Source organism: Caretta caretta, chromosome 21, assembly GCF_965140235.1.
Source record: "Caretta caretta isolate rCarCar2 chromosome 21, rCarCar1.hap1, whole genome shotgun sequence".
Classification (NCBI taxonomy): Eukaryota; Metazoa; Chordata; order Testudines; family Cheloniidae; genus Caretta; species Caretta caretta.
This window is the reverse complement of record NC_134226.1, coordinates 4,707,571-4,732,255: the sequence shown is the minus strand read 5'-3', so window position 1 is coordinate 4,732,255 and position 24,685 is coordinate 4,707,571. Positions and strand designations below refer to the sequence as shown.

The 24,685-nt window shown below is 48.0% G+C and overlaps 1 protein-coding gene across 4 annotated transcripts in view; it reads right to left on the bottom strand.

Annotated features, from left to right (window-relative positions):
- Window positions 1–24,685, bottom strand: part of PLXNA2 (plexin A2) — a 318,604-nt gene that overhangs the window by 104,475 nt on the left and 189,444 nt on the right. For all 4 annotated transcript variants that reach the window (XM_075122021.1, XM_075122022.1, XM_048826414.2 and 1 more), the window contains exons 5-7: window positions 10,722–10,822; window positions 2,020–2,143; window positions 1,131–1,284 (exon numbers count right to left, since the gene is read on the bottom strand). In XM_075122021.1, coding sequence (XP_074978122.1) covers window positions 1,131–1,284; window positions 2,020–2,143; window positions 10,722–10,822 — 379 coding nt within the window. The remainder of the gene's footprint in view (window positions 1–1,130; window positions 1,285–2,019; window positions 2,144–10,721; window positions 10,823–24,685) is intronic.

The window sequence follows — 24,685 nt, the reverse complement described above, 5'->3', positions numbered from 1 at the left end:
TGAAAGCGAAGAGTCTCTGAGCAGCCAATAATCCACACTCTGTGTATCCTCCGGGGACGTCAATGGAACATGCCATGCTGTTCCACGGCTAGCCAGTGGAAGCTGCTACAAGAGCATGACACCACCTCTCCCAGAGCCCCTGGGAAGCTGAGCCAACTGGCTCCATGGACCACCCCCCCCCCAGTCAAATCACACCTAATGAGGGGGGAAAACACATTGGAGATTTAGGGTTTGCACGTCACCTTAGGTCACAAGTGAAACGAGTGTGGTGGTCTCATCACATTCCCTAGAGGAGGTTCAGCATAAACTCACAACAGGACTGGGGATAATTCACAGTCTATCCTGAAATGCAGCCCAGGAGGGGGTGTTGCAGGCAAGGATGGAGGGCACTAACAGAGCTAAGTAAGACGCTCACCACTGGAATAATCAAGAATAAACTGCACTGGCTGAGCTGTGCGAGGGAGGTTTGCTCTTCACTTTCCTAGCTCTCTCCAAACCCCTAACTTCAATGAGCACTCAAATTCAGCATAACATTTTACATATACGAAAATATCATCAGGAAAGCACAGATGACACCTGGAAGCACGCCACGGAGAAAATGAGTTTAAAACAAGTAGCATTCTGGTTCTGGTGACGGGGGTAGTGGGGAGAGGAGGAATATGACAGCAGTGACATTAATGAAGAAATAACCCAAAGATCAAAACCAAAAAATAGAAACCTCATCCACCTACTCCCAGCAACTGAGTCAGGCCTGAGTGCAGCAACCCCCACACTTTCACCTCCCACATCTGCCTAGCATGAAGGGTGAGTTCCCTGGTGAGATGAGAGACAAGAGGGTAGCTGGCTTGAAGATTCACCAGTTATTGGGGTTTCTTGGGTACAGCCTATATCCTGAGGATCTGGATTGTTACCGAATAGCCACCTCTGACCCCATTCCTGGATGATTTGTCATCCCGCACAGCATCAGCGGGGTTCAGGCAGGATTGATATACATCTGTGGTCTGCTCTGCTCTGCCAGGCAGCTAGATCTAGACCTGCTTAGCACTCGCTGGCTCCTCTCCCCCATAAGGTGAATTCACAGGCGAAACACAAGGCCACCAGGCAATACTCCAATAATTAAATCAGCTCACCTTGGTCCACAGGTATGGCGGGGACATCTTTAGGGGCCGGTGAAATGCAGACAACCTGGCTGCCAGAAACTTGGCCTTCCACCTCAGTGAGGTTTCCAAACAAACAGGTGATTCCAGCTGACAGGTCTGGAGCATCATTCACCAGCAGGCTGAGCTGGAACAAGGAAAAAGGAAAGAAAAAAAATACAATCAAGATCCCATTAGGGGTCAGAACTACCCAGAGTTCCCTTTAGGTTTTCAGCACCTGCTGCTTCTCTGTGGAGCATCAACCCTACACAGAGAAAAAGAGCAGATGCATAGCACCCAGCCACTCCTTTCACTCCTTTCAGAGGAGGAAAGGTGGACAGTGTTGCAATTTTTTCTCCACTGACCTATGATGGTCAGACAGTCCCCTCTAGCTAGTCCCTGGGAAAAGGGTGGTAGGTGTTCTGGGAACAGCCAGCTGCTGGGCAATGCCTGTCCCAGTGCAGCACCTGGAACAGAATAGGTGGGGAGGGTGTGCAGCTGCTTAGAAAGGAATAGCTGGGAGCCTATAGGCAGCTAGATCCTCCCAGAGGGACAAGTAATGGCTGGGAAAACAGAAACTTTTCCTTCAATGTTTAATGGAGGTTGGCAGTTGCTCAGTGAAAATGTGGGCACTGGGGTTGGATTTGGGAATATGGGTGTCTGTGTGACCTCTGACTCCTAAGGGATTGGAATATCCCTTCCCTTACCAACCCCTTCATGAACCTGAACTCCATGTTCATGGGAAAGTATCTGTAGAGAAAAAAATGGCTCTGTCACCATGAATCTGAGCCTGTGTGTCTGGAGCACTGTCTGTCACAACTGAGCTACCCTTGCCCATGGGACTGAGGGCCTGCGCACAGAATCGCCTGCCACCTGTACCTACCGGAAGGCTGTGCTCAGACACAGAGATGCTGCTGGGCTGCACAGTGACACTCATACACTGGTTGATGCTGGCTGCAAATCGGTATGGCTCATCTGCTCGCTCGCACTTGTCCTTCCGGGAGCACCTGATATACACACAAGCGTCAGTGCAAAGGGACACCTGATGAACTTATCTCTGTCTGTCAAACAGCAGGGGGTGCCACTGCTGGTCAGGACCATGGTGCATCAGCAGAGTGGTGGGAGGGAAGCCCAGCAATGGCTGGATAAGTGCAGCAACAGGGGGTAATAATGACCAGGACCAAGGTGCAGCGACAGAGCTCTGCGCACAGATTCCAGGGCCAGTATAGCAGGTGCAGAGGCTGCAGATCAGAAAAGAAATGCACTAGCAGAGACATCTGGGGTACGGGGGAGAAAAGAGCCCTGGGATGAAAACACCACTGGGTGCTGCTAGGAGACATGCACAGTCCTACCCAAACTGTGCCTGACTGTAGAGGTGTTGAGCACCCACAGACTTCAGGTGGATCTGTGGGAACTCAGCATTTCTGAAAACCAGACCCACTATATCTGGCTCAGATCAGCACTATGAGTGCCCCATTTCTGTCAGCAACAAACTCACAATCCACATGCTACCTTAAATAAAAAGCAATAAAAGACATTAACAAGACAGCATGTGCACATTAATTAAAAGGAAAACACGCAGCTAATAAATCTTCTCTTACAAAGCCATGGGTCTTGAAGTGCTGGAAGCTGTAATTTCTTATCCCAAGGCTGGAGACACTAGAGTTAAGTTCAGTTGTCATGCCCGAATCTCCCTGACTCTCCCCACCCTCCTTCCTCCTCGCAAAGAACCCATTAAGTGTGCCAAGCTGAATGATGAGTGCTGTTCCTGGAGCGTACAGTGTTCTGTGCTCATCGCCAGAGCCATTTCACTGAGTAGAACCTCAGTGTGGACTGAAATTCTGATTCACAATCAGAGCTGCTCTCTGAATCCAGAGAGGTGAAGTAAAGAGGGCTAATCAGTTCCCACCTCAGGACTCTGCCCCATGACTGGAAATTAAGGAGCCTTTCAACAAAACAGAGGACTGAAAATGCTACCGTGCAGTATGTGGAGTCAAGCTGTGACACTCCCTGCAGGCAGGCAGGATATTGTAAAGCACGTTTATTACAGCAGTGCTTAGGGACCAATCCAGATTGGGGCCCCATTGTGCTAGGCACTGTACAAACACAGAAGAGTCAAAGGCTGCGGCTGCATTTTTAAAAGAGCTGCATAACTTTATGACCATCCGTATAATTGCAGTTACATAAGCTAATATAAAGGGGCCAACGACAGCCGACTGTGGTGATGTGGACACCTGTCCACTAGGAACCGGATAGAGACTCTCCAACTTATTTTACACAGAGCAATGACCATTAAAGTAAGCATTACCAGCTGTCCCTGCATAGTGGTATCAGAGTAGTACACTGCTTTTCTATCCCATGGTACACAGGGAAAGCAGAGTCTTTCAGATTCCACTATACAGCCGTGGCTGGCATATGTTGAATTTTATTGGTGTCAATGAACAGTCATCAAATGATATCAACTTTCACTTACTGTTAACCTCCAAATGCCATTACCAGTCGCCTGAGACCCCCGCACCTATTTGAATGTATTTGTTACTTTACGCAGTAAAGTGCTATTCTCCCACGTAGGACTGGTCAGTGGAACGAATACTCAACACAAAATCAGGTTTTGCTCTTTTGTTTTCCTTGTGGCAGGGCTGGATGCAATTTTAGGTAAACATCTACATTAGCAGACACACTGACTGCTCCACAAAGAGTCTTAATCTCCCCGTGCCAAACCTCTCCTAAATGAGGTGACAAGAGCCTTGCAAAATTGAGACTCAAACAAAAAAAGGGAGCCATCTTCATTACTGAAAGGCTGTTTGCTTCTGAATAAGAAAAGCACTAAGAGGTGACCACTTTCCCTTTCCATACCGGGCAATTGATGTAGCTGTCCTCCTCACCCTCCCCCCTTTCCCTTTTTTTGAATATAATAACGGCATAGGCGGCAAGTTATATCTCCAAGTGGTGCCTTGGCACCAGCAATATTCAGAGCCCAGGGGCCCAGCTCCACCAATACTTGGGGCTGGGTGTCCCCCTGGCCCACCTACCGCCTCCCCCGCGCCTCCTACGAGTGCCCCCCTCTTGCTGCCTCCTACGAGTGCCCCCTCTTGCTGCCTCTCAGGGCCCTGGAGCAGAGCATCCCTGGCAGCCTCTTCCGAGCAGCTCCATGCTGCCTCCCTGCAGCAACTGCTGCCGCAGAGTCCGAGTGCCCCCATCTCGACTGCCAGGGCAGACTGACTGAGCCTGCCCTTCTACCTCAGACCCTTCCCTTTTCCGGCGGGACCCTCCACCAGCACAGGGCGCGCCCCCGCCCGCAGTCACCGCTCCTGCCCCACGCTGGGCAATGGGCAGCCCCATCCCTCGCCCCCAGTGAGGCTACAGGCAGGGGCAACAGCAGGGGAGGAGGCGCACGCAGCTCCCTCCAGCACCCACCACGGGGGAGGCGAGGGAGATTCCTGGACCTGAGAGGGGCCCTAGGAGCACATGCAGTGACAGTGGTGGGGGTGAGTGTGCTGCTGGGGGGGGGGCGGGAAAGGGGGGCTCCTCCCCCAGAGCTCGCTGCTGCCGGCAGGGAAAGGGCTGGGGGGAGTCTTCCTCTCTGGCCCCTGTCCCGGAGCAGCCTGTCTGCACCCCAAACTCATCTCCAGCCCTGCCCCACCCCAGAGCCCACACCCCCATCCACAGCTTTCACCCCCCCACCGCACCCTCAACCCTAGCCCTGAGCCTCTCCAACACCCCAAACACCTGAACCCCAGTCCCAGCCAGAGCCCTCACCCCCCTGCACCCCAACACCCTGCCTTAGCCCTGAGCCCCCTCCAACACCACAAACCCCTCATCCCCCCACACCCCAACCCTCTGTCCCAGCCCTGAGCCCCCTCCAACACCACAAACCCCTCATCTCCAGCCCCAGCCAGAGCCCTCATCCCCCCACACCCTAACCCTCTGCCCGAGCCCCTCCAGCACCCCAAACACCTTATCCCCAGTCCCAGTGAGAGCCCTCATTCCCTTGCACTCCAACCCTCTGCCCCAGCTCTGAGCCTCTAACACCCCAAACCCCCCAGCCCCAGACAGAGCCCTCAACCCCCACACTCCTACTCTCATCCTGAGCCCCTCCCACACCCCACACCCCAAACCCCTCACCCCCACACCCCTACTCTCGCCCTGAGCCCCACCCACACCCCAAACTGCTCATCTGCAGCCACAGCCCTCACCCCACTGCCCTCACCTCTGCACCCCCTCCCACCCCCAAACCCCCTCCGAGAGCCTGCACCCTGCACTCCAGACCTCCTCCCCAACCCAAACTCCCTCCCAGAGCCTTGGGTAGGTGGGGGGCGGAGTTTGGGGGGCGGAGTTTGGGCGGGGGCAGGTTCTGGGCACCACCGAAATTTCTACAAACCTGTCACCCCTGAATAATGGATCTAAATATGAATGCTGCTAAAGAAAAGAATTATTGAGGTTTAAGTGAATCTGGAAGATAGCTTTAAAGTGAGCTCTTGACTGGAGCCTTTATCTCACTGACTCACTGGAAAGGCTCTTTTTTATCCTACTATTTATGGCAACAGACCTAGCAGAGATAAATAGGTCTGTAGACAATAACATACTTGCAGAGAGCAGCATATAGAGTGAGCCTTGCAGGCTGCAAATTCCAGTGGACCAAGGATACTCAATCTCCTTGAGGCCTCTGCCTACCTCCCAAAGAGCAGAACTGCTGGAGGAGGAGTAGTAAAAATTAACCTCTCTGTCTTGATTATGAAGTAAAAGAGAATGAATGGAGATCACACCCCAAGCTGGATCTTGGGAATACTGTACATGAGGCAGGTTGCTCATTCTTTTGGATGGCGGTGAACCAAGGAATCCAGGAAAAGGAAACATACCTTTCTCTTGGCCATTTCTTGTAAAGATTTTTGGAATCTCATGCTATGTCCCGGACTCCTGGAAGGCTTCTTAAATCAAGGTGCAACATAGTGTGTGCTGTGTCCTTCTCCAGTGGGAAGTCCCCTACCCTGCTACTGCTACCAGCTAATGGATTTACTCCCTTAGATCAAATGTTAGTGGCCTGTGCCACGGTGCTGAAAATCTGTCCATAGAAAAATTACCACCACAATTAATGGGCAGCCTAAAAGGTCTTCAGGCCAGAGGTTGTCTTCCTGTTCAGCCCTGCAGGGCCTACCCAGCAAGGGGCAGTCTGCAGTGGCAAGTCTTAGAGACCTGGTCTACAGACTCGAGCTCATGCTGTGGCGCTCCTCATAGCTGCACAGATGTTCGGGCTTGGGTTGGAGCTCAGACTCTGAAGTCTAAGAGAGGGGGGTAGCCTGAGCCACAATATCTACCCAGCTGTTTTTGGCACTGCAGCATGAGTCCTGTGAGCCTGAGTCTGACAACCTGGGCTCTGAGACTGTTGCTGTGGGCTGCACAGATGTACCCTGACACTGTACTGAACAATAGGTAAAGGGGAAAACCTGCATTGAAATACTTGCTTATGAACTACAGTGTGAAATCAGACTCAGCTAATCCCCAGTACGCCTCCACTGTATATTGGCCCAGACCACAGTCTCGTCTATTCCAATATTAAGTTCCATGTCTACCCCTTGCTTCTTCCATCCCTACCCCAACCTGCCTCCCGACACCTCTGCTAGGGATTAAGTGTATGCAGAAGCTGTTAGTTCAGCTCATTTCACCGTTTTGGCTTTGATTTTTGTTCCTCTGTCTCACAGGCTTGTTGAGGTGAATGTATGTAAAGGCACCTCACCTAACACAGGGTTGCTCTTTGTCCTTCTCTAATAACTAGATGGACTATAGAGATTTGTTGTTCTGCTGCTGTGTGTAGCCTAATAGATCTGGCCCTTTAGCCCAAACACAAGCAGCTCCTGCTTTGAGATTCAGAGTTCGTGAGTTTAATCCCCACAGATGATTTAACTAGGGGCATCATTACACTTAGATTATAAATTTATGCGTACACAGTGCCAATTACAAAGGGGCCCCAGTCCCTGACTGGGACCTCTAGGCACAACTGGAAGAGAAATATTAAATAAATAATAATAATAACACTACGCTGTAGTCACTCAGAATTTGAAGATAGCAGCAGGGATAGAACTCAGATCCTCCTGGTCACTTAGAGTTTTATGGCACCAGTGGATACAACTGAGATCCTCCTGCTCTAAAAGGGGCAGTACAGAGCCTATGACACACAGTCCTGATTCCATCCAGCAGAGGTCAGCGGTGTGTCTGTCTGTCTGTCTGACTCGCACACCAGTTCATGACCACTGTTATGATTTCAAGATCCAAAAGCTTTAGTTGCCTTGGTAGTCACTCAGAAATTTCTGGCTAAGCATCCACAAGTTCAGATGCTGATCCGAGCATCCCGAGTCTGCAAAACTGTCCCTAAATCCCACATGGATAAACTGTTTCACAGGCTCCCCAGCTCACCTTCCCTGCTTCTGGCTGGACCAGAAATACAGCGTTATGACAAAGAATGTCCGCAGTTGTTTTGATATTTCTCTCACCATCCAGGACCCAGAAGTGCAGAAGCAGACTCAAAACAGAAAAAAGGTGGGAAAAGCAGTTTGGTTTGAATCCTGGGCTAAGGCTCTCGGTTGGGTCTTACTGTATCTGAACTGGCTCAGGGATTCCTGATGGTCACTTTACTGTCACAAGGGCTTTGCCCCCTCCGCCCTCCCACACTCTGCCTTTCAGTTTCAATTTCCTCAGCCCCCTAAACCCTCTCTTTTGTGTCTCTTTTTGTCAGCCCTCTGTGAATGCAGCATGAACAGCACATCCTGACCTGAGACCTCCCCACCAATCACAGAAGCAGCTGGCCCATCTGGCAGGAGTGAAATGTAAAAATTAGAGGCGAGAGATGACAAATGAAATACAAACACGCCAGCATTGGGGGCTTCCAAACAAATATGACAGCGGCTTCAGTAACAGCAAGATAAACTAAATTATTTACAGCTTCAGACAGGGGCTAAAAAATGATCATTACTCTGCAAAGGCAGCGGGAAGGCAGAGAAACTCCAAGGAAGGGCAGAAAAATAGCAGCAGGAAAGAAGGTGCTGTAGTGGCCTGTGTACTGCAGGCTGTTGGCCAGATTTAGCCCTCTACCTCATTACATGGTCTGGCTCCCCCAACCTTTCTGCTGTGCTCCCCTTTTATCTGAGCTCTGTATGCGCAACACTCCACGCCCCTGGCCCGACTTCTCTTCCGACAAGTTATCAGTCCCTATGTGGGGCAAGGGAAAGTCTTTAACGGTTAAAGGAGGGGACTGGGAGCACGAACTCCTGGGTTTTGCCTGTCCCACTACTGACGCTTTGTGTGACCTTGAGCAAGTCAGCATCGTCATCATTTGTATTCAGTAGCACCTGGAGGCTCAAACTGAGATCAAGGTCCCATTGTGCGAGGTACTGTACATGCACTGAGAGACAGTCCCAAAATGCTTACAATCGACACAGTCATGACAGCCACAGGGCGTCAGAAACAAAGTCTCTTAATCTCTTCATGCCCTAGTTTTCTTCTCTGCAAAATGAGGATAACCATCCTCACCTTCCCCTTCCAGGGGAGTTGTGAGACTTAATTAATTAGTATTAGCAAAGGGCATAGTGATCCTTTCACCTTCCAGCTCTAATCACCAGACAAAGTGAGACTTGTAGTGGGAGGGTATAAACAAAAAGAGCCATAGCTTAAGCAGCAACTAGATGGAGAACAACCTGACTGGGAAGTCCGCCTGTTTATTAAGGTCCCCCGCAACACTTCCTGGTCCTGTCTGGTAACTGTGGAGCACCCAGAACGCTATAGCCATTCCATAGGACCGAGACCGATTTCAAAGATTTGTAGGTCCTGTGATATCGCCATCAATGGACAGAGTCAATGAGGGGTTGGGTAGTCTGGTCTTAAAGGGAGAAGCAATGAAGGAGGAGGAAATAGACAAGCTAGTTAGGTAGGTAGCAGGGCCAGCTCTAGGCACCAGCAAAACAAGCAGGTGCTTGGGGTGGCACATTTCTAGGGGTGGCATTCTGGCGCCGGCCATCCTGCCCCTAGAAACGTGCCCCCGCTGCCCCAGCTCGCCTCCGCTCCGCCTGCTCCTCTGAGCGTGCCGCCGCCGCTCCGCTTCTCCCCCCTCCCTCCCAGGCTGGCCGTGCACCAAACAGCTGTTTTGCGTGGCCAGCCTGGGAGGGAGGGGGGAGAAGCCGAGCGGCGGCGCGCGCGGGGGAGGCAGCAGTGGTGGAGTGGAGGTGAGCTGGGGCGGGGAGCGGTTCCTCTACACCCCCCGTTACTTCCTGCGCTCCCCCCGCCACCCTCGCTCCCCTCCGCTCCGCCTGCTCCCCTGAACGCGCTACCTCTCCCTCGCCTGAGAGGGACGGGGGAGAAGCAGAGCATTCAGGGGAGCAGGCGGAGCGGAGGTGAGCGAGCATGCCCGGGGGAGGAGGCAGGGCCAGAGATTTGGGGAAGGGCCGGGGCCGGGCACGAAAAAAAGTGGGGCAGCAAAAACCCTAGAGCCGGCCCTGGTAGGTAGCAGCAAGGCAGCAGAGCATCATGTCCTGTGACTACTGGTTATTCTCTGAAAGTTTCCCAGAATGCGGCGACTGTAATTCAACACACGGTTCCCCAAGCTGTGGGAGTGCAGATAGACCCCCGTGCATACAGGTCTCTAATCCAGCCCAGATTTTGTGTAGAAGCCTTTACAGCACTCCTTCTGGCGCCCTCCTAACACCTGCTGCTTCGGCATGTGGCCAAGTGCTATTGTGTGGGTCCCTGAACTCTGTCCCTCTGCCTCCGCCCCAATTTCCACTCATTTAATGGGAATGCTTTGGTGGCTGGCACAGAGCCAAAGGGCTTTCGATTCCTTTCTACCAGTGTGCTCCAGGTTTGTCCCCCTTCCGCTTTAGCAAGTGAACCCTATTGCCGCAGACAAAGTGCAGAAACACCGCCTGAATTCAGAGACCCCGTTTCCTGAAGCTTCCTGGAAAAATCTTTAATTCCTTTGTCTCCACTGACATGAGTTAGAGCTGCTGGTCTCAAACCTAGCACAGAGCCCCAGCCTAACCCACAGTTTCCTTGCTTTGCTGGGTTTGACTCACTGCCTGAAGCACTCCGTTTTCTGACATTCCAAAGTAGTAGTTAAATAGTCTCCCCTCACCACCTGTAAAGAGCCAAATCCTCTGCTCAGGTGCACACTTGCAACCTTCCTGATGTCAGTAAGGTCATATAATCCACCCCATTATTAAAAACTCCCTCCAATTCGGAACCATTCGGGATTTAGGTAAATAACAAGGCTGTGTGAAACTAGTGGGCTTCCATTCCCGTCAATTTCAGTTCACGTGGTTTCATGCTCTTTGATATTCACTTCACATGCTGGATTTATTCCCCATCTCCTAAATCTAGGGAGTATATTTTCTTTTTTAACAGGACTTCAGTGATATTCAATAGCATTCACCCTGTAGTGCAGGGAATTCCCCTGTAGGAACAGAGGGATTGTAAAAGGCTGGTACTGTATTCATGTTTGGTTTTTTTTTAATATCCACATACAAGAAGAGTTCAGGTTTTTAAGGCTTCTCTTGCAATACTACCCATTAGCTCAAATCAAATAGCTGATGATGGACTTACATGTGATGAAGAGTGCACCAGCCACAGTGAGGGTCCCCTGAGCTCAGACATTCCCCACAGGTTGTGTATTGCTCACAGGATTCAACAGGAACCCTGGACACCTGGAAAGGAAGTAAATAAACAGGTTTATTGCATTTTCACTCCCCTTGTCTTCACAAAAAACAAACAAAACAGCAGCAACTAGCCCTTTTATAGAGACTTTTCTCTGATTGCAAAGCGATTCACAAACTTTAACTGAAGACTAAAAAAATCCTTGTGGGGTAAATCAATACTATGAAATATTATACCCGTTTTACAGACAAGAAAACCAAAGCACAGAGGTGCTGAGTAGGCCGCACAGCAAGTCAGTGGCAGAGCTGAGAACAGAACCCAGTACCCTGTTCTAATGTGTTCGAGAAAACGACTCTCCATTTTCTTCCTACAGAAACGTACGGGTACGTACTCAACAACTAGCCCGAGGTGCAGACCCTGCTGCAGAGGCTATACTGCTATTTTTAGCACGCTAGCTTGAGCAGACCTAGCATGTGTCTGTCCACTTGCAGTTGGAAGCACGCACCCCAGCTGCAGTGTAGGTGTATCCTGTGTTTCAAACAGGCTGCGGAAAAAGTTCTTAGCAGGAAGGTTAGGAGGAAATAAAATTCCCCAAGAGGATATGGAATGGCAGTGCACGTTTGAAGAGCAAATACTGCCATTTTGGTTTTGCTTTGCTTTCGTCCTTCAAATACTGTAATTGAATTTTGGGCCCAGTAATAACGTTTTCAGTGATGCATGGTTAAGATAAAACTGATCAAATTTCAAGCTTCCATCCCTAGGCTGGTAGCTACAGGGATCAGGAAGAAATTACTCCAGGTTATAGAGCACTGAAAATTGGTGAGATGTATTATAAGGGTCTTCATCTCCTTTAGCAGGATCAGGTATGGGTCCATACTGGCCCTGAAGGGCCAGTGGTCTGATAGAAGGGGATAGATAAATCCTAGACGTCGGTGTTTCATAGGTCTCCTGCTGGCCCTCGACATGGCCGTCGACACGGGTGAATTTCAGCCTGGGAGAGCTTCCTATGAGCACATCTGGATTCCATGAGAATCTCAGGGCAAGAGCAGACGGTTACTCTCGGATCCTCAGTGAAGTAAAGTACTCACAATACATAGCAGGACAAGCCATATTAAAATAAGTGGCTGTAACCCTGTGCAGTCACAATTCCATTTCTCAGGATCACTGACAAGACTTCTTCAGATAAGGGAGTAAAAGTTTCTCAAGACCAAACAATGGGGCTGCCTGTCTCACAGGGGCAGGGGAGCAGGAGAGAAAAGAAAATGAAGAGGGGATGCCTCTGTCAGCAGGGACTTACAAAATCACCAGGAATCTGGCCATCAGGAAATAACCTCACACAGTAACCTTCACGAACAGAAAAGGTACATTTACACTGGTGAGATGTTACAAGGCCCTGTTAACTCCCCCCCGAGGTACTGCTTACAAGACGAGGGCTTTAACCCTAGTGTCATCGCCAGATTCCAATTATGCTTTGCCTCTTTGAATCCCCTCCCTGCAGCTTCAATGGGATGATGTATTTCTCTCCACTTCCTGTCCTAAAGCCATGGTATTGGCTCCTGCATAGTGTTCAATAGCTCTCGCTATTGAAGGTCGTGTGTTTCAGCACCGGACTCATTGCCACAAGACAGCACTGAGGGCAAGGACTTAACAGGATTCAGCAAAAGGACTGGACATTTATCTGGATCACCGGAACATCCAGTCTCAAAATCAAACTAACAAGAGTTTGGGAAGGGACATAAACCCTCCTGCATCCTAATCTCTATCGAACAGGGCTAGAAGGAGACATTACCTAGGGGGAGGTTATCCCATCACTGCTTACTGTGAGGTTCTTTTACCTTTCTCGGAGGTGCTAACCACTATTAAGACAGTATACTGGACTAGACGGATCTCCGGTCAAATCCAATATGCCAATTCATATAAAGTGAGAGTAGTCTATATATATTTATTTTTAAAAATCTTATATACAGTCTATGAAGTGCTGTGGGATCCGTTGGGATGAAAGATGATGTGTACATGTTTTTGTTAATAAATAATAATAATAATTATTACTACCTATCATGTTGTATCAACAGCAGAGACACAAATGTACCATTTACAATAAATAGCAACATACAGTCAATCTTGCCTGGCAAAGAGGCCTAGCGGAGGGGGTGATCAGGGCTTAGCCTGTGCAGACAGATTGCACAGCAGTCTGGGGTGAGCACATCAGAGGCTCTTGCTGGTTTGTGTTAGTGAAATCTGTCTGCTAACACACAGGCAAATGCTCTCTTTGGCAGCCGGAAGGCAGAGTTCTAGTCCAAGGAGCCAGTCCCAAAACCACCCCCACGCGCATACTTGTTTGGAGGCGTAAACATGTGCTGGGATGGTCTAGGACAGGACGTAGACTGCTGGCTTCCATATGGCTCACAGAAACAAATCTTGGAGGTACTGCTTGCAAGCTGGGACTTGCAAATCAGACTTCAGCAGGTCAGCAATCCACAGTGACACACAGCTTGTATAAATCATAAGGTTTTGACTGAGTTGGGAAGCAGAATTACACCCTCATGAAACCCTGTCCTCTCCACCCAAGAGGAAGCCATATTTTACCATAACCCTGCCAAACCTTCCCTTCCCAGGAGACCATACAAATGCACCCAGGAAGAGACCATACTGTGTCGTAACAAAACATCTCCTCTTTGGAGGTGACTGGCCCAGCCAGTTCAGTACCGGCCCCCAGTAGGCAGGACGCCTCAAGTACTGTTAGTTATTTAGGTATTGAGCAATGGGTTTGGGTGGTAAAAGTCTGTATGCCTGTTTCTCACCGGCTCTGCATCTTGTGCAGCTGCGGACACCGGTGCAAACAGCCAGTGTTACCCAATACGGAATCTAAGTTGGCAGCATTTTATGCTGATTTTGCACAAGGTACAGGGCAGGGGAGAACCCTGTTCTGTGGGCCAGATTCACCACTACATAACCGCAGTGTTACACCAGTGCAAGTTCCACGGACATCATTAGGGTCACAGCAGCACATAACTGGAGTAACACAATGGTGAATCAGGACCAGAGAGTCCATATCCATGGAGGGTGTGTATTCTTGGTTGTAATTTTTAATGTCTGTGCCAGTGCTGAGTGACAGAGTGAGGCATTTCACAACTTGAAATAAATACTAAAAACCACCTCCATCACCACACCTACCCCTCTACGCCCCCCCAAAAACCAACATTCCCCACACCAGCTCTTGGCTTCTGATTTTGGCGTGTAATAAAAAGAAGAAAAAAAGACTGAAAGGCAAAATTCAAGGGAAAAGGAGCCCCTGTGGCAGAAATGAAAGTGAACAGAAAAAGGATCTTTTATGTTTAAAATGCTGCATGCTCAAGTAGGCGGGAGAAGAACATTTCTGATTCCTGTTCCAGTTCACCTCTCCCGTGGCAATTGCTCTCCGCCGTGCTCTGGTGTATCCGTTACACTAACCAATGGGCTCCCTTCCGCTCTGCCATCCAAACAGAGCCCTTGTGCAGAGATAACTAAAGCCAAGTGTGCGGCCTCTTTCCTTTGGTTTCTGGCTCCTTGTGAGTGATTTCTGCAACTGGCTGAAAATTAAAACAACTGTCTGCATTACATTCGCTCTGTCTGTCAAAACACGGTCTAGCTCTCAGCAGCTGGGAAGTCAGGGGCTGAAAGGAAGCAGTGTCTCTCTGAACAAAGGCCACTTTCACACTAAGTGTTGTTGATATAGTGAGAACCCAGTTCCTCTCTAAACATAAAACCAATAGGGCTGCTTTTCTTCTTGTTTCCTGGGCCCTACTTAGCAGCTTTAAAAAAATTATATTATATATATAATTTATGTTGCGCCAAAACACTATGGAGCCATTTCGGCCTGGAATTATCCAGGGCAGCACTTATGGAGGCCTTTGGGTGAAATTCAGTGGTGATGTGAACCGCGGTGAAAGGTACACGCCGTTTGTAAGAGCTGTGCACAACACTCACCCATTCGGGATCCCAAGGGCATGCAAGGGACTAACTTACACATGGAGCAGAGCGGTGTAGGAAAAGGAAACAACTGGAGGGTGTGATCAGGGACACAGGAGGTCTGGGTTCAGTTCCTGGCTCTACCATATGCTCTGTCTGTCCAAGTCTCTTGCTCTCTGTACCTCAGTTCCCAATCTGTAAAACGGCAATAATGATGTTTTCTCTCTCATCATTTGTCTGTCTGGTCAACCTAGTCTGTAAGGGGCTTTCTCTCGATAGGTGTCTGTACAGCTCCTAGCACAATGGGGCCCTGATCTCACAGGGCCAGTAACTGCTACTATAGCACAAATACAGGTTTCAGAGTAACAGCCGTGTTAGTTTGTATTCGCAAAAAGAAAAGGAGTACTTGTGGCACCTTAGAGACTAACCAATTTATTTGAGCATGAGCTTTCGTGAGCTACAGCTCACTTCATCGGATGCATACTGTGGAAACTGCAGAAGACATTATATACACAGAGACCATGAAACAATACCTCCTCCCACCCCACTCTCCTGCTGGTAATAGCTTATCTAAAGTGATCATCAAGTCGGGCCACTTCCAGCACAAATAGATGAGTATCCCTCTCTTTCTCTCCCTCTCATATACATACATACATACATACACACACACACACACAGACATACCCACTCGCCCCTATTCTGTCTGCAACGTTCCAAAGTTCAGCCCTACTGTCAGAGGACACCACACCCATTGTGGTTATCCAGGTACTTATAAGGTCCCCATCACCACTAATGGATTAAAAATGCCTATTCTGAATTTCTGTACGTTTTGGAGGCAAAAGTTGTCATTTGATAGAATTTTCTTGTGACGCACAAGGAAGCCTGGTGAAAATTCAAGGCAAACAAGAGTGCACTGGCTGTCACCAAGCGGTTAAAATAGACTCCTTTTCAGCCTCCTAAAGAAAGGGCAGGGAGAGAGAATGGGACTTCCAGAGCCATGAAACTGTCCAGGAAACTAAGAATTTAATCTTATCCCAAAATTGGAATCGGCCTCCCTCTCTTGTTCAGGGTTCCAGGTTGGGACACCTGTCCCTGCAAAATCCAAGTCTCCTGATAGCAACATGGGAGCTGCTGTGAAAGGTTGTCTAGTGCTTGGTCAGCACTGGAGCATAAGGGAACATAGGCCTGTGTGCGTGAGAGAACAGTTGCCTCTACGACCAGTCTTCTGTTCCCCACGCTGGGGAGTTTCTGAGTCCCTGTGAAGATGGAAAGTCAGGTGGCTTCATGATTCTAAGGGCTAGTCTACACCAGAAGTGCTACAGCGGCACAGCTGTACTGATGCAATTGCATTGACGCAGCGCATCTGGTGAAGACGCTCTATGCCGACGGGAGAGAGCTCTCTCGTCCACGTCACAAACCCACCTCCGTAAGTGGCAGAAGCTATGCTGGTGGGAGAAGCTCTCCAAGCAACAGCGCTGTCCACAGCGCTTATGTTGGTGTAACTTATGTCGCTCAGTGGGGTGGCTTACTCACACCCTTGAGCGACGTAAGTTATATTGACATGACTTGTACTGAAGACAAGCCCTAACCTTCTCCCCCCCTTCACCGGGGCTCTGAGCATTTGTTCTCCTGATGCTGTTTAATTTTATTCTCAGAATTCCCGTCAGTCAGTGACATGGCTGCTCCTGACATCATCTGGTGTTTAATTAAACCAATTGTCATGGAACAACATGCAAGGGGGGGGAGATTTTCCTTTCTTTCTTTTTTGTTTCGTTTTGCAGTGGTAAAATGGGCTCCAACTCCCCTTAAAGGGGCCAGCCACTCTGGGTAAATACTGTTTTACAGGACCTGCCCTTATGAATCTACAATAAATTTAGATTAGGCTCCTTTTCACATTTTTCAAGTGGTGTGTACTCTTACAGTGCTATAGAAATAATAAATGCCGATAGCAATAATTATTACAGTAACAATTGTACAAATTTTGTACAATTTTTTGTCATGAATTTTGCCTTTTTTTCCTGCTTGTGGAACATCTGTGAGTAAATATCAATGTCAGCAAATGTATGTACTATTCAAAATTATTTGACAAATCTTTCCAAATTAGGTACTAATTTTGAACAGTTCATAGGTCAGATGGGACCACGAAGCCTTACCTGCACAACACAAGCTATGGAAGTTCAGCCAGTCATCCCTGCATTACACCCAACAACTTGTGTCTGACTGACGGTGTAGCCTTTAGAAGAGATCTCAGCAAACTCTTCCGCCTGCATTGGTTCACTATGATCAAGCCAATAAGTCACCTGTTATTGTTTCTGTTCCCTAATTGGAAGAGTGCATATACACTTCTGGAGTGAATTTCCCATTTGTACTCCACCACACAGCTTTAAAATCACTCCTTGCAAACAAACGTTCATGCTGGAAATATGATGAAATATCCAAGGAGACATTCAGAGAAAGAAAACACAACAGGATTGTGAACACAGATGAAGCAAAGTCATTTAAACATTTGAGAGAATATTGGAGGAATGTTTTTTGCAACATCATATATTTGCCCAGCTCTCACAATTATCACACATAATCCACTATCCTTGTAATCTGAAATCCAAATACTAAGGATTCCAATGGACTGTATGTAGAATGTCCTGAGTTTGGTGAGTAAGAACACCGAACTCCCATGAACAGTAGGCACGATCATGTACCCCTATCGCTAGAGCTCTGCATGGATACAAAATTAGTATCCACATCTGCTTCGCAAAAGTGGTCTACAGATATCCACAACCCCATCCAAGTCAGTTGGCGTGAGGACAAATACTCAGTAGCTATGGAAAATCAGCCCAAGGGGTCTCAAGGCACCCAGAATTAGTCTCCATTTCTAAAAATTTAAGCCTGTTTCTGTCAAAGACCATTGCTAAAAGAGCATAACTCTCTGAGGTCAGGCCTATGGTTGACAACTCCACTCTGCAGGCACAATGGAATTTTCCACCGTCAGGGTAAAGCTCACGTGTGCAGGAGACAGCCTGTCTGAGACCGCAGAACAAACTCCGCCAGGAACTAAGGCTTATCCTAAACCTCTCCACTTCTGCTCCCAGGGCCAGGGACACTGCTGTAGTGTGGGCCTGCCTTCTCTTATAGAAACATAGAGCAGCGTGGGCATCTAAAAAACAAAACCCTACCAAAAGAAACCACTCCCCTGCACACACAATTCTGCCCTTGGGGAGAGGATATGAGAGAGAATAAACCATATGTGACCGGTGTTAGTCACAGTGGTTAATATACAACTGGAAGGCGATCAGATATTACAATGATGAGGGTGACTTGCCCGGCGTGGGATGGGCTATGTGGACTCTAATGCTGCTGGGATCGAGTTTCGGGGTGCTGAGTAGCTTCAACTCCCATTAATTTCAGCTGGTGGTTAGGTGCTCAAGCTTCTCTCTCCCCACCCCTGACCCCAGTGATAAGTTCTCTGGGTCTGTGACACTGCTCAGTACACGTGATGCAGCTTGTATAAGGGAGCTCTGTTTTTTCCCTGCTTCCCTCCTTCTGTTCTTTCCATTGGCTCATTGTGGACAGGTGCCAGTCAATCAGCCTTTTCACTACTGTGTGAAGTGAACAGCTTTGGACTTCATTAGTTCTGCTGTGTCTGGTTACTGCTAGAAACGCCTTGCATTCCTCGCTAGTGCCACCTGTGGCCATAAAATCTGAAGAAGCTGTTCTTTTGATGCCTGCATTCCTGCCCCCCTCTCTGCATTCGCTGTGGAGAAGAGCTGCTTGTTGTGTGAGCTCCCACATTGCCCCCGAACCTGTCAGCCTGTCTCTGTCGGAGAGTGACTGGTCCGCATGCGGGGACAGGTGGAAGTATATGTGCTAATAAGCATACTTGGAGGCTCGGGGAGGCACAGCAGTGCAGCTCCTTTGCTCCAATTGTCAGAAAACAATCTGTGTGTTGAAATGATATTTGACCACCATGGACACAGGCAGTTATGCTTCTAAACATGATGCTTTCACTGAGTGTCAATAGCTAGCGCTGTGATCCGCCAAAGAGGAGGCACTTACATCAGTCACTTGCTCTCATGTGTGTTTTTCTCTTTCCTTCTTCCATTCTCTCCTTTTCATTCCTTCTGATTTTCCCATTTACTCTCTCTCTCTCCCTCCTGCCTTTTCTCTTCATCTATTTTTATCTTTTAGACAACGCCTTCTGTCTTTCTTTTCTGTCTTTCAGTGGTCCCTGGCTGAGATGGAGGGAAAACAAACTAATGAACTTCAAGGCATTCTCTCCCAGCCCCTGCCAGTTTGGGAAGCAAGAGCAGGCCCAGAAATCAAACCTTCATCTCTTGCAAAGCATTGTTATTTCCAGCTGGGCCGGTCCATTTCTTATGACTAATGTTCCTGCTTTCTTTCAGTTTTTGCCAGGATGTTGCTATCCTTTCATGGCAGTGTGAATTACATTCATTTGAATCCTTCATTTTTCTGTCTGATCTCATTGTTTCTTTGTTTTTGTTTTTTAAAATCAACTCCGATTCATGTTGTTTCTCCCTCAGCCTGCAGACAAACTACATGGCTGAAACATGGTGTTCCTTATCTTCTCTCCCTAATGCAACATTTCATGCGCACAGACACTTCAGTTTCATAATGATAATTAGCCTGGCAGAGAACATTTTGAAAACAATTAAAACACAAGCAAGTATTTCCACCCTACTTTTGTAAGGAGCAAGGGAATCCAAGTTCTTCTGTCAGAGCTTCTGAGAGGGAAATAAGCTTTCAGAACTGCATGTGATGAGATAGGTAGAGCCCTGCAAATGTCTGAAGCTGGGTACCCCAATAAAATGAAGGCCCCTAGAATTGGCCGCCAGTTTTCCAAATTTAGAACACGATCCTACAGCTGCAGAACATGATGCTCCAACTTCTTGCGCAAAGGTGGGTTGCTGAGCCCATGAAGAGGTCTGTGCGAGGGAGACAGTCCAACTCCGACTGCAGGACTTAGCCACAGGCTTTAGTTTCTCCGTCAGTCATTTCCCTCCCATTGATTAAAAAGGGGTTAATACCCACCCCACATGGGTGCCATGAGGATGGATCAGTGTGTGCAAGTGCTACAAGCATTAAGCACCACACCACAATGAGATGTATTAAGGACAATAGCTAAGAAGCCAACGCTCACGTGGCGTTTTCTCTCCTTTTCCAATGGGAGTCTCAGTACAACAGCGCGCCCTACCCTCCCTTTACTCGACATAGCAGCTTTGGTGCTGAATTTTTCACTTCCCTAATTATGAACCTCGTTCCCTGTAATTAAACGATAAAAGACTCATTACTGCTTTCCTTGACTGTCTGACCTGTAACAAAATAAAATAAATTAAAAAAAAATGGAGACTTTCCAAATCCTCTTAAACACCCCCCACCCCTGTTCCACAAGAACCTTAAAAATAAATAAAACAGTCTCGCTCCAATAAATAAATAAATAAATAAATAAGTAAAGTAGACGTTTCCACATTTTATGACTACTACCAACACAAGCAGCTGACCTCTCTGACTAGGAGCCAGCCCATGGGGCATCCTGTAAGTATGGTGTATTGCCTGGAGACCCATTGCGGGTAGTGAAGTTCAAATGGAAAATCTATTTTTAATGACTTCGGGGAGTGCTGTGGAGATGCTGAGTAATTCAATGTAATTAAAGCGATCTATCATTCAGTGAGTAGGAGCCGAAAGTTGATGAACTTTTCAATGAAATTTTTTCCCCCTTCATTCATAAAAACGTAGCCATGGCTCCAGCAGGAATCATAAAAGAAAAAAAACGGGAAGAACTCTCACCAGGTCCAGCTGTTCACGCGTCAGGGTGCCAGTATGGGATGAAGCTGGGGAAAAATAAAGAACAAACCAAACGTTCCCCTGGTATTTGTGAAAAGTTTGACAAACTTTTCCTTTGACACTTCTGCTGCTGTCTCCTTGTCCCCAGCACGGCTCAGATATCGAGGCTCTCTGGGATATATTTCCAAGGCCAAGCAAAAAGCTTGGTCACCATATCTGAGAAGTACATTGTGTTCCTCATTTTAGAGATGGGCCAGAACCAAAACCTTGGGTCCCATGAGTCTTAAACTTTGGGAAAATTCAGATCCAGAGCTGAATTTTGTGTATGAGGCCCAAATAATGTTGATTTTTAATGCAGAACCCCACCATATGTAAAACTGACATCAACAATCACACATAAACATCAAGGAAGGAGGAGAAGCTACTCAGTGTGGTATATAGGGCAATAACTAGGACAAATGAGAGGAAAGCGAAAAGGGGACATTTAGACTGGATAGCGGGAGAAATGTCCCTACTGTAAAAAGAAAAGGAGAACTTGTGGCACCTTAGAGACTAACAAATTTATTTGAGCATAATCTTTCCTTGCAGTGACTTTGGTCTCCCTCCCTGGATGCATCCGATGAAGTGAGCTGTAGCTCACGAAAGCTTATGCTCAAATAAATTTTTGAGACTCTAAGGTGCCACAAGTCCTCCTTTTCTTTTTGCAGATACAGACTAACATGGCTGCTACTCTGAGACCTGTCCCTACTGTGATGTCTGTTACACTGTGGATTAGACTCTCAGGGTAAGCACTAGGAAAATCAGCTCCTGGGCCATTTTAAAATGAGACTGGACAAAGCGCTCACAAACACACTACAGGGACCAGTCTTTCTGGGGGATGTGATTTAATGAGTCTCCTTCCATCCCTCACTGAGAATACCAGCATATTGCTTCTAGAGAGCAATCTTGGGTTACAAACAAAAGTTTAATTGTATCTGAATGCTCACGAAAGCGAGGGGCCCATCAGCAATGGTCAAAGCTAGTCAAAGGGAGAGCAAGATTCTCTTCTAACTGCCCCACTGCACCTCATTTTGACTTGGAGCATAGCCAGCTATTCCAGTAGTGGGTGCTCTTGCAGGGTTGATCAAAGCACCTCCAGACCAAACCTGCAGCACCCCAGAGTGTTTTGGACCTCTCCATCTGTATTACTGAACTAGGGTCTCAAGAGCACTCCTTACGATTCTCTCACTTTCATACCCATCCTGCCTGATTTGCAGCTATGTGCCCAGTGGGGAGGATCTGGAAAGCAGGAGAAGATTTCAGAACCAGCAAAAAAAAAAAACTCCCACAAAAGTAACGCTTTGTTTGGTGAACATCAGGGAAAAGCATCATGAATGGGGAAGAGAATTGAACTGACTCAAGCCCCAGTGGAAAAATCCAGAGTGCAAAGTGGAGAGGTGACTCTCACACAGAGCGGTCTGTTTCTCCAAAGGGGGACTGTCAAAGTATGCACAAAGCCACACAAACACCTGCTGCAGGATGCTTATTCAAAATCATCTTAAAAGGCAAGAACTGATTGTTTGCTCCGGTTCTTCATGAAAAGATTCTAAATCCGCCACTTCTTTCCCAAAAGGAAAGCCAGGGAGACCACACAAAGTCACTGCAAGGAACCATCTGTGCCTCGTCCTGACTCCTGAGCATGTTTGCCAACGTCCGCAGGAACTACACAGCTATTTTTAATGCACCCTTTACATAATGGATGAGATGCAAAGTGAGCTCTCCAATGGATGAGCCCTTGTGGAGGAACCTGCTCTACATGACGTGCCAAGCCTTCTGGATGGCTCTTCCACCAGCAGCTCTGGTGCTCTGTTACTTTGGAACAGACAAGCGCAAAAAGAGCCTGGCATGGATGCCAAACCCTGCCAAAGGTGCAGCATTTCAGAGCCAGAATCAGCACTCATGCAGCCTATTCTTAAAGGCTTCACTAGTTGAAGAGAGCATGAGCTAAAACCCATAGTAATGCCTGGATAGTTTAAACCCACTACGTGCTTCTGTACAACCCCTCTCCCAAGGCTAGGGTTCCCATCTTGGAAGGGCAAGCCTTTTAGCTTCAGTAGAAAATTAGTATGTGCTAAGAGAGTCCCATCCAGGAGGCCATCCAAATACCCCATTTTCAAAGCTGACTTTGCAAGGCAAGTTTTCAAACATCTATCCATCCAGCCCCTTACGCTGTCCCCATCTGAACAGACAAATAATACTCAAAAACATACAGATGTGGGCATAAAACAGCAAACTGCACATGCCAGCACCATGTGAAAAACATTTACTTGTGCATACAAAAGTGAGTGCATGTGCAAACCACACATTTGTGTGCACAAGTAGGTATTTTTCACATGTAACTGCCTATCTGCACTTGTGATTGGTTGCTTTTGCACTTTGACAGCATGTTTTGTTGAGGCAGTCACACGATCACATGTGCGCACTCACTTTCCCCATCTGTATTAGGCAACAGAGTTTGAGAACGTGGCCGTCAGTTCCAAGGAACCAGCACCACATTGTGTTTCATTGTAACTGATAGAAGTGCATGCGCCCAGGAAGGGGACAGATGAGGTGGGGGCTGCACTGACAGATAAGAGAAAGCAGCCATTAGAAAATAAAACCCTTTCTCCCCGACTCCTCCCCAGCTTAGCAGAGAAAATGTTACTCAAACGATCTGAAAGGCTGTCAGAAATTGAATCAGCAGCTGTAATATTTGGAGGGGAAGCTAGGAGGAGGGAGCAGAGGCCATATTTACAGACATTTCCATGACTACAAAGGGATTATTCAATTACAGCATTAGCAGGAGAGTGTAGAAGAAGTGTCCCTAAAACTCTGGTCCATGCAACCTTTCTGATGAGTCTCTGGGCTTTTCTAAATGCACAGTTAGTGCTCAGCAAGCTGGGTTATCAAATATACAGTGCACTAGCTGGTTGCGTGGACCTTGCCACTGCACACTAGAAGTTCTGTAGTGCGCTTTGATCTACTGTGGTTTGAAATGGGAATAGATCAAAGTGCACGCCAGAACTTCTAGTGAACGGTAGGAGGGTCCACATGACCCGCTAGTGCATGGCAGACTAGTGTGCTGTAGATTTACACCTTAGTTTGCTGTGCACTAAAAGCTTGTCTAAACAAGCCCATAGTCTACTCTGCAAGTAAAAGCTTGTGGATGGCCCACCCCAGCTGTCTCGGGCTAAGGGGCTGTTTGATGGCAGTGTAGGCATTTGGGGTTGCCTGGGCGCTAGGACCCTGCAAGGTAGGATGGTCCCAGAGTTCAAGCTGCCAAGCCCAAATGGGAGCAGAGGCCATATTTACAGCCCCTTAGCCTGAGTCAGCTGGCAGAGGCCAGGTGAGGGTTTTTAACTGCAGTGTAGACAAACCTTTTCTGGCCAGAGGAACTATATTACCACCTTTCCAGGAAGAGCTGTATTTAAGTACCCTTGCCTTGCCAGCATGGCTTCCACAGCTGTAGAGGCAAAACCTCTGTGTGTGTGAAGTTTCTCTCCCCTGTGGATACTGCGCATTGGTCTCCCAGATGCAATAAAATACCTTATCGCTGCCCTTAACATAGCCCTGCCAGACTCCCGAGAGAGGGCCTGAAAAATAGAATGGCGCATCTCTCAGGAAAGCAAGGGATAGAGACAGAATGATACAGATCCCAAAACATGGCTTTAAATCCTACTCGCCTCAAACCAAAGGTTCTCCCATCAAACCAAGGCCCCAGCTGGCAGGACTCAGGTTTGGAATGGACTCTGTCATGGCACACAAACAGAGCACAAATAGCTTCCTGTGGTTTACCACAACTCAAGTTAATCATTAGATCTGTGTGAGGTGTCAGAGAAAGATGTGCTGGAATAACAAGATACCAGGGAAGCTCTTTTCCTCATTCCCAGTGGAAATATATGCTCATATCAGATAAGAACCGCTCACAATCATTTACTCAACACTCCATCGATTCAACCTGCCAGCTTCTCCACTGCCCCAGGCAAGCGGTGCTTCAGTGGGCAGGATGTGGTACAGACAAAGGGTATCACCTGCATTGCATCACCACAAATTCCCTGCCTCCCAATGTTCCAGGTGGGCTGTGAACGTGCCATGAGTCATTGCAGCTAAAGGTCTGCCGTAGTGTATCTGACCACTGGGCCCATCTG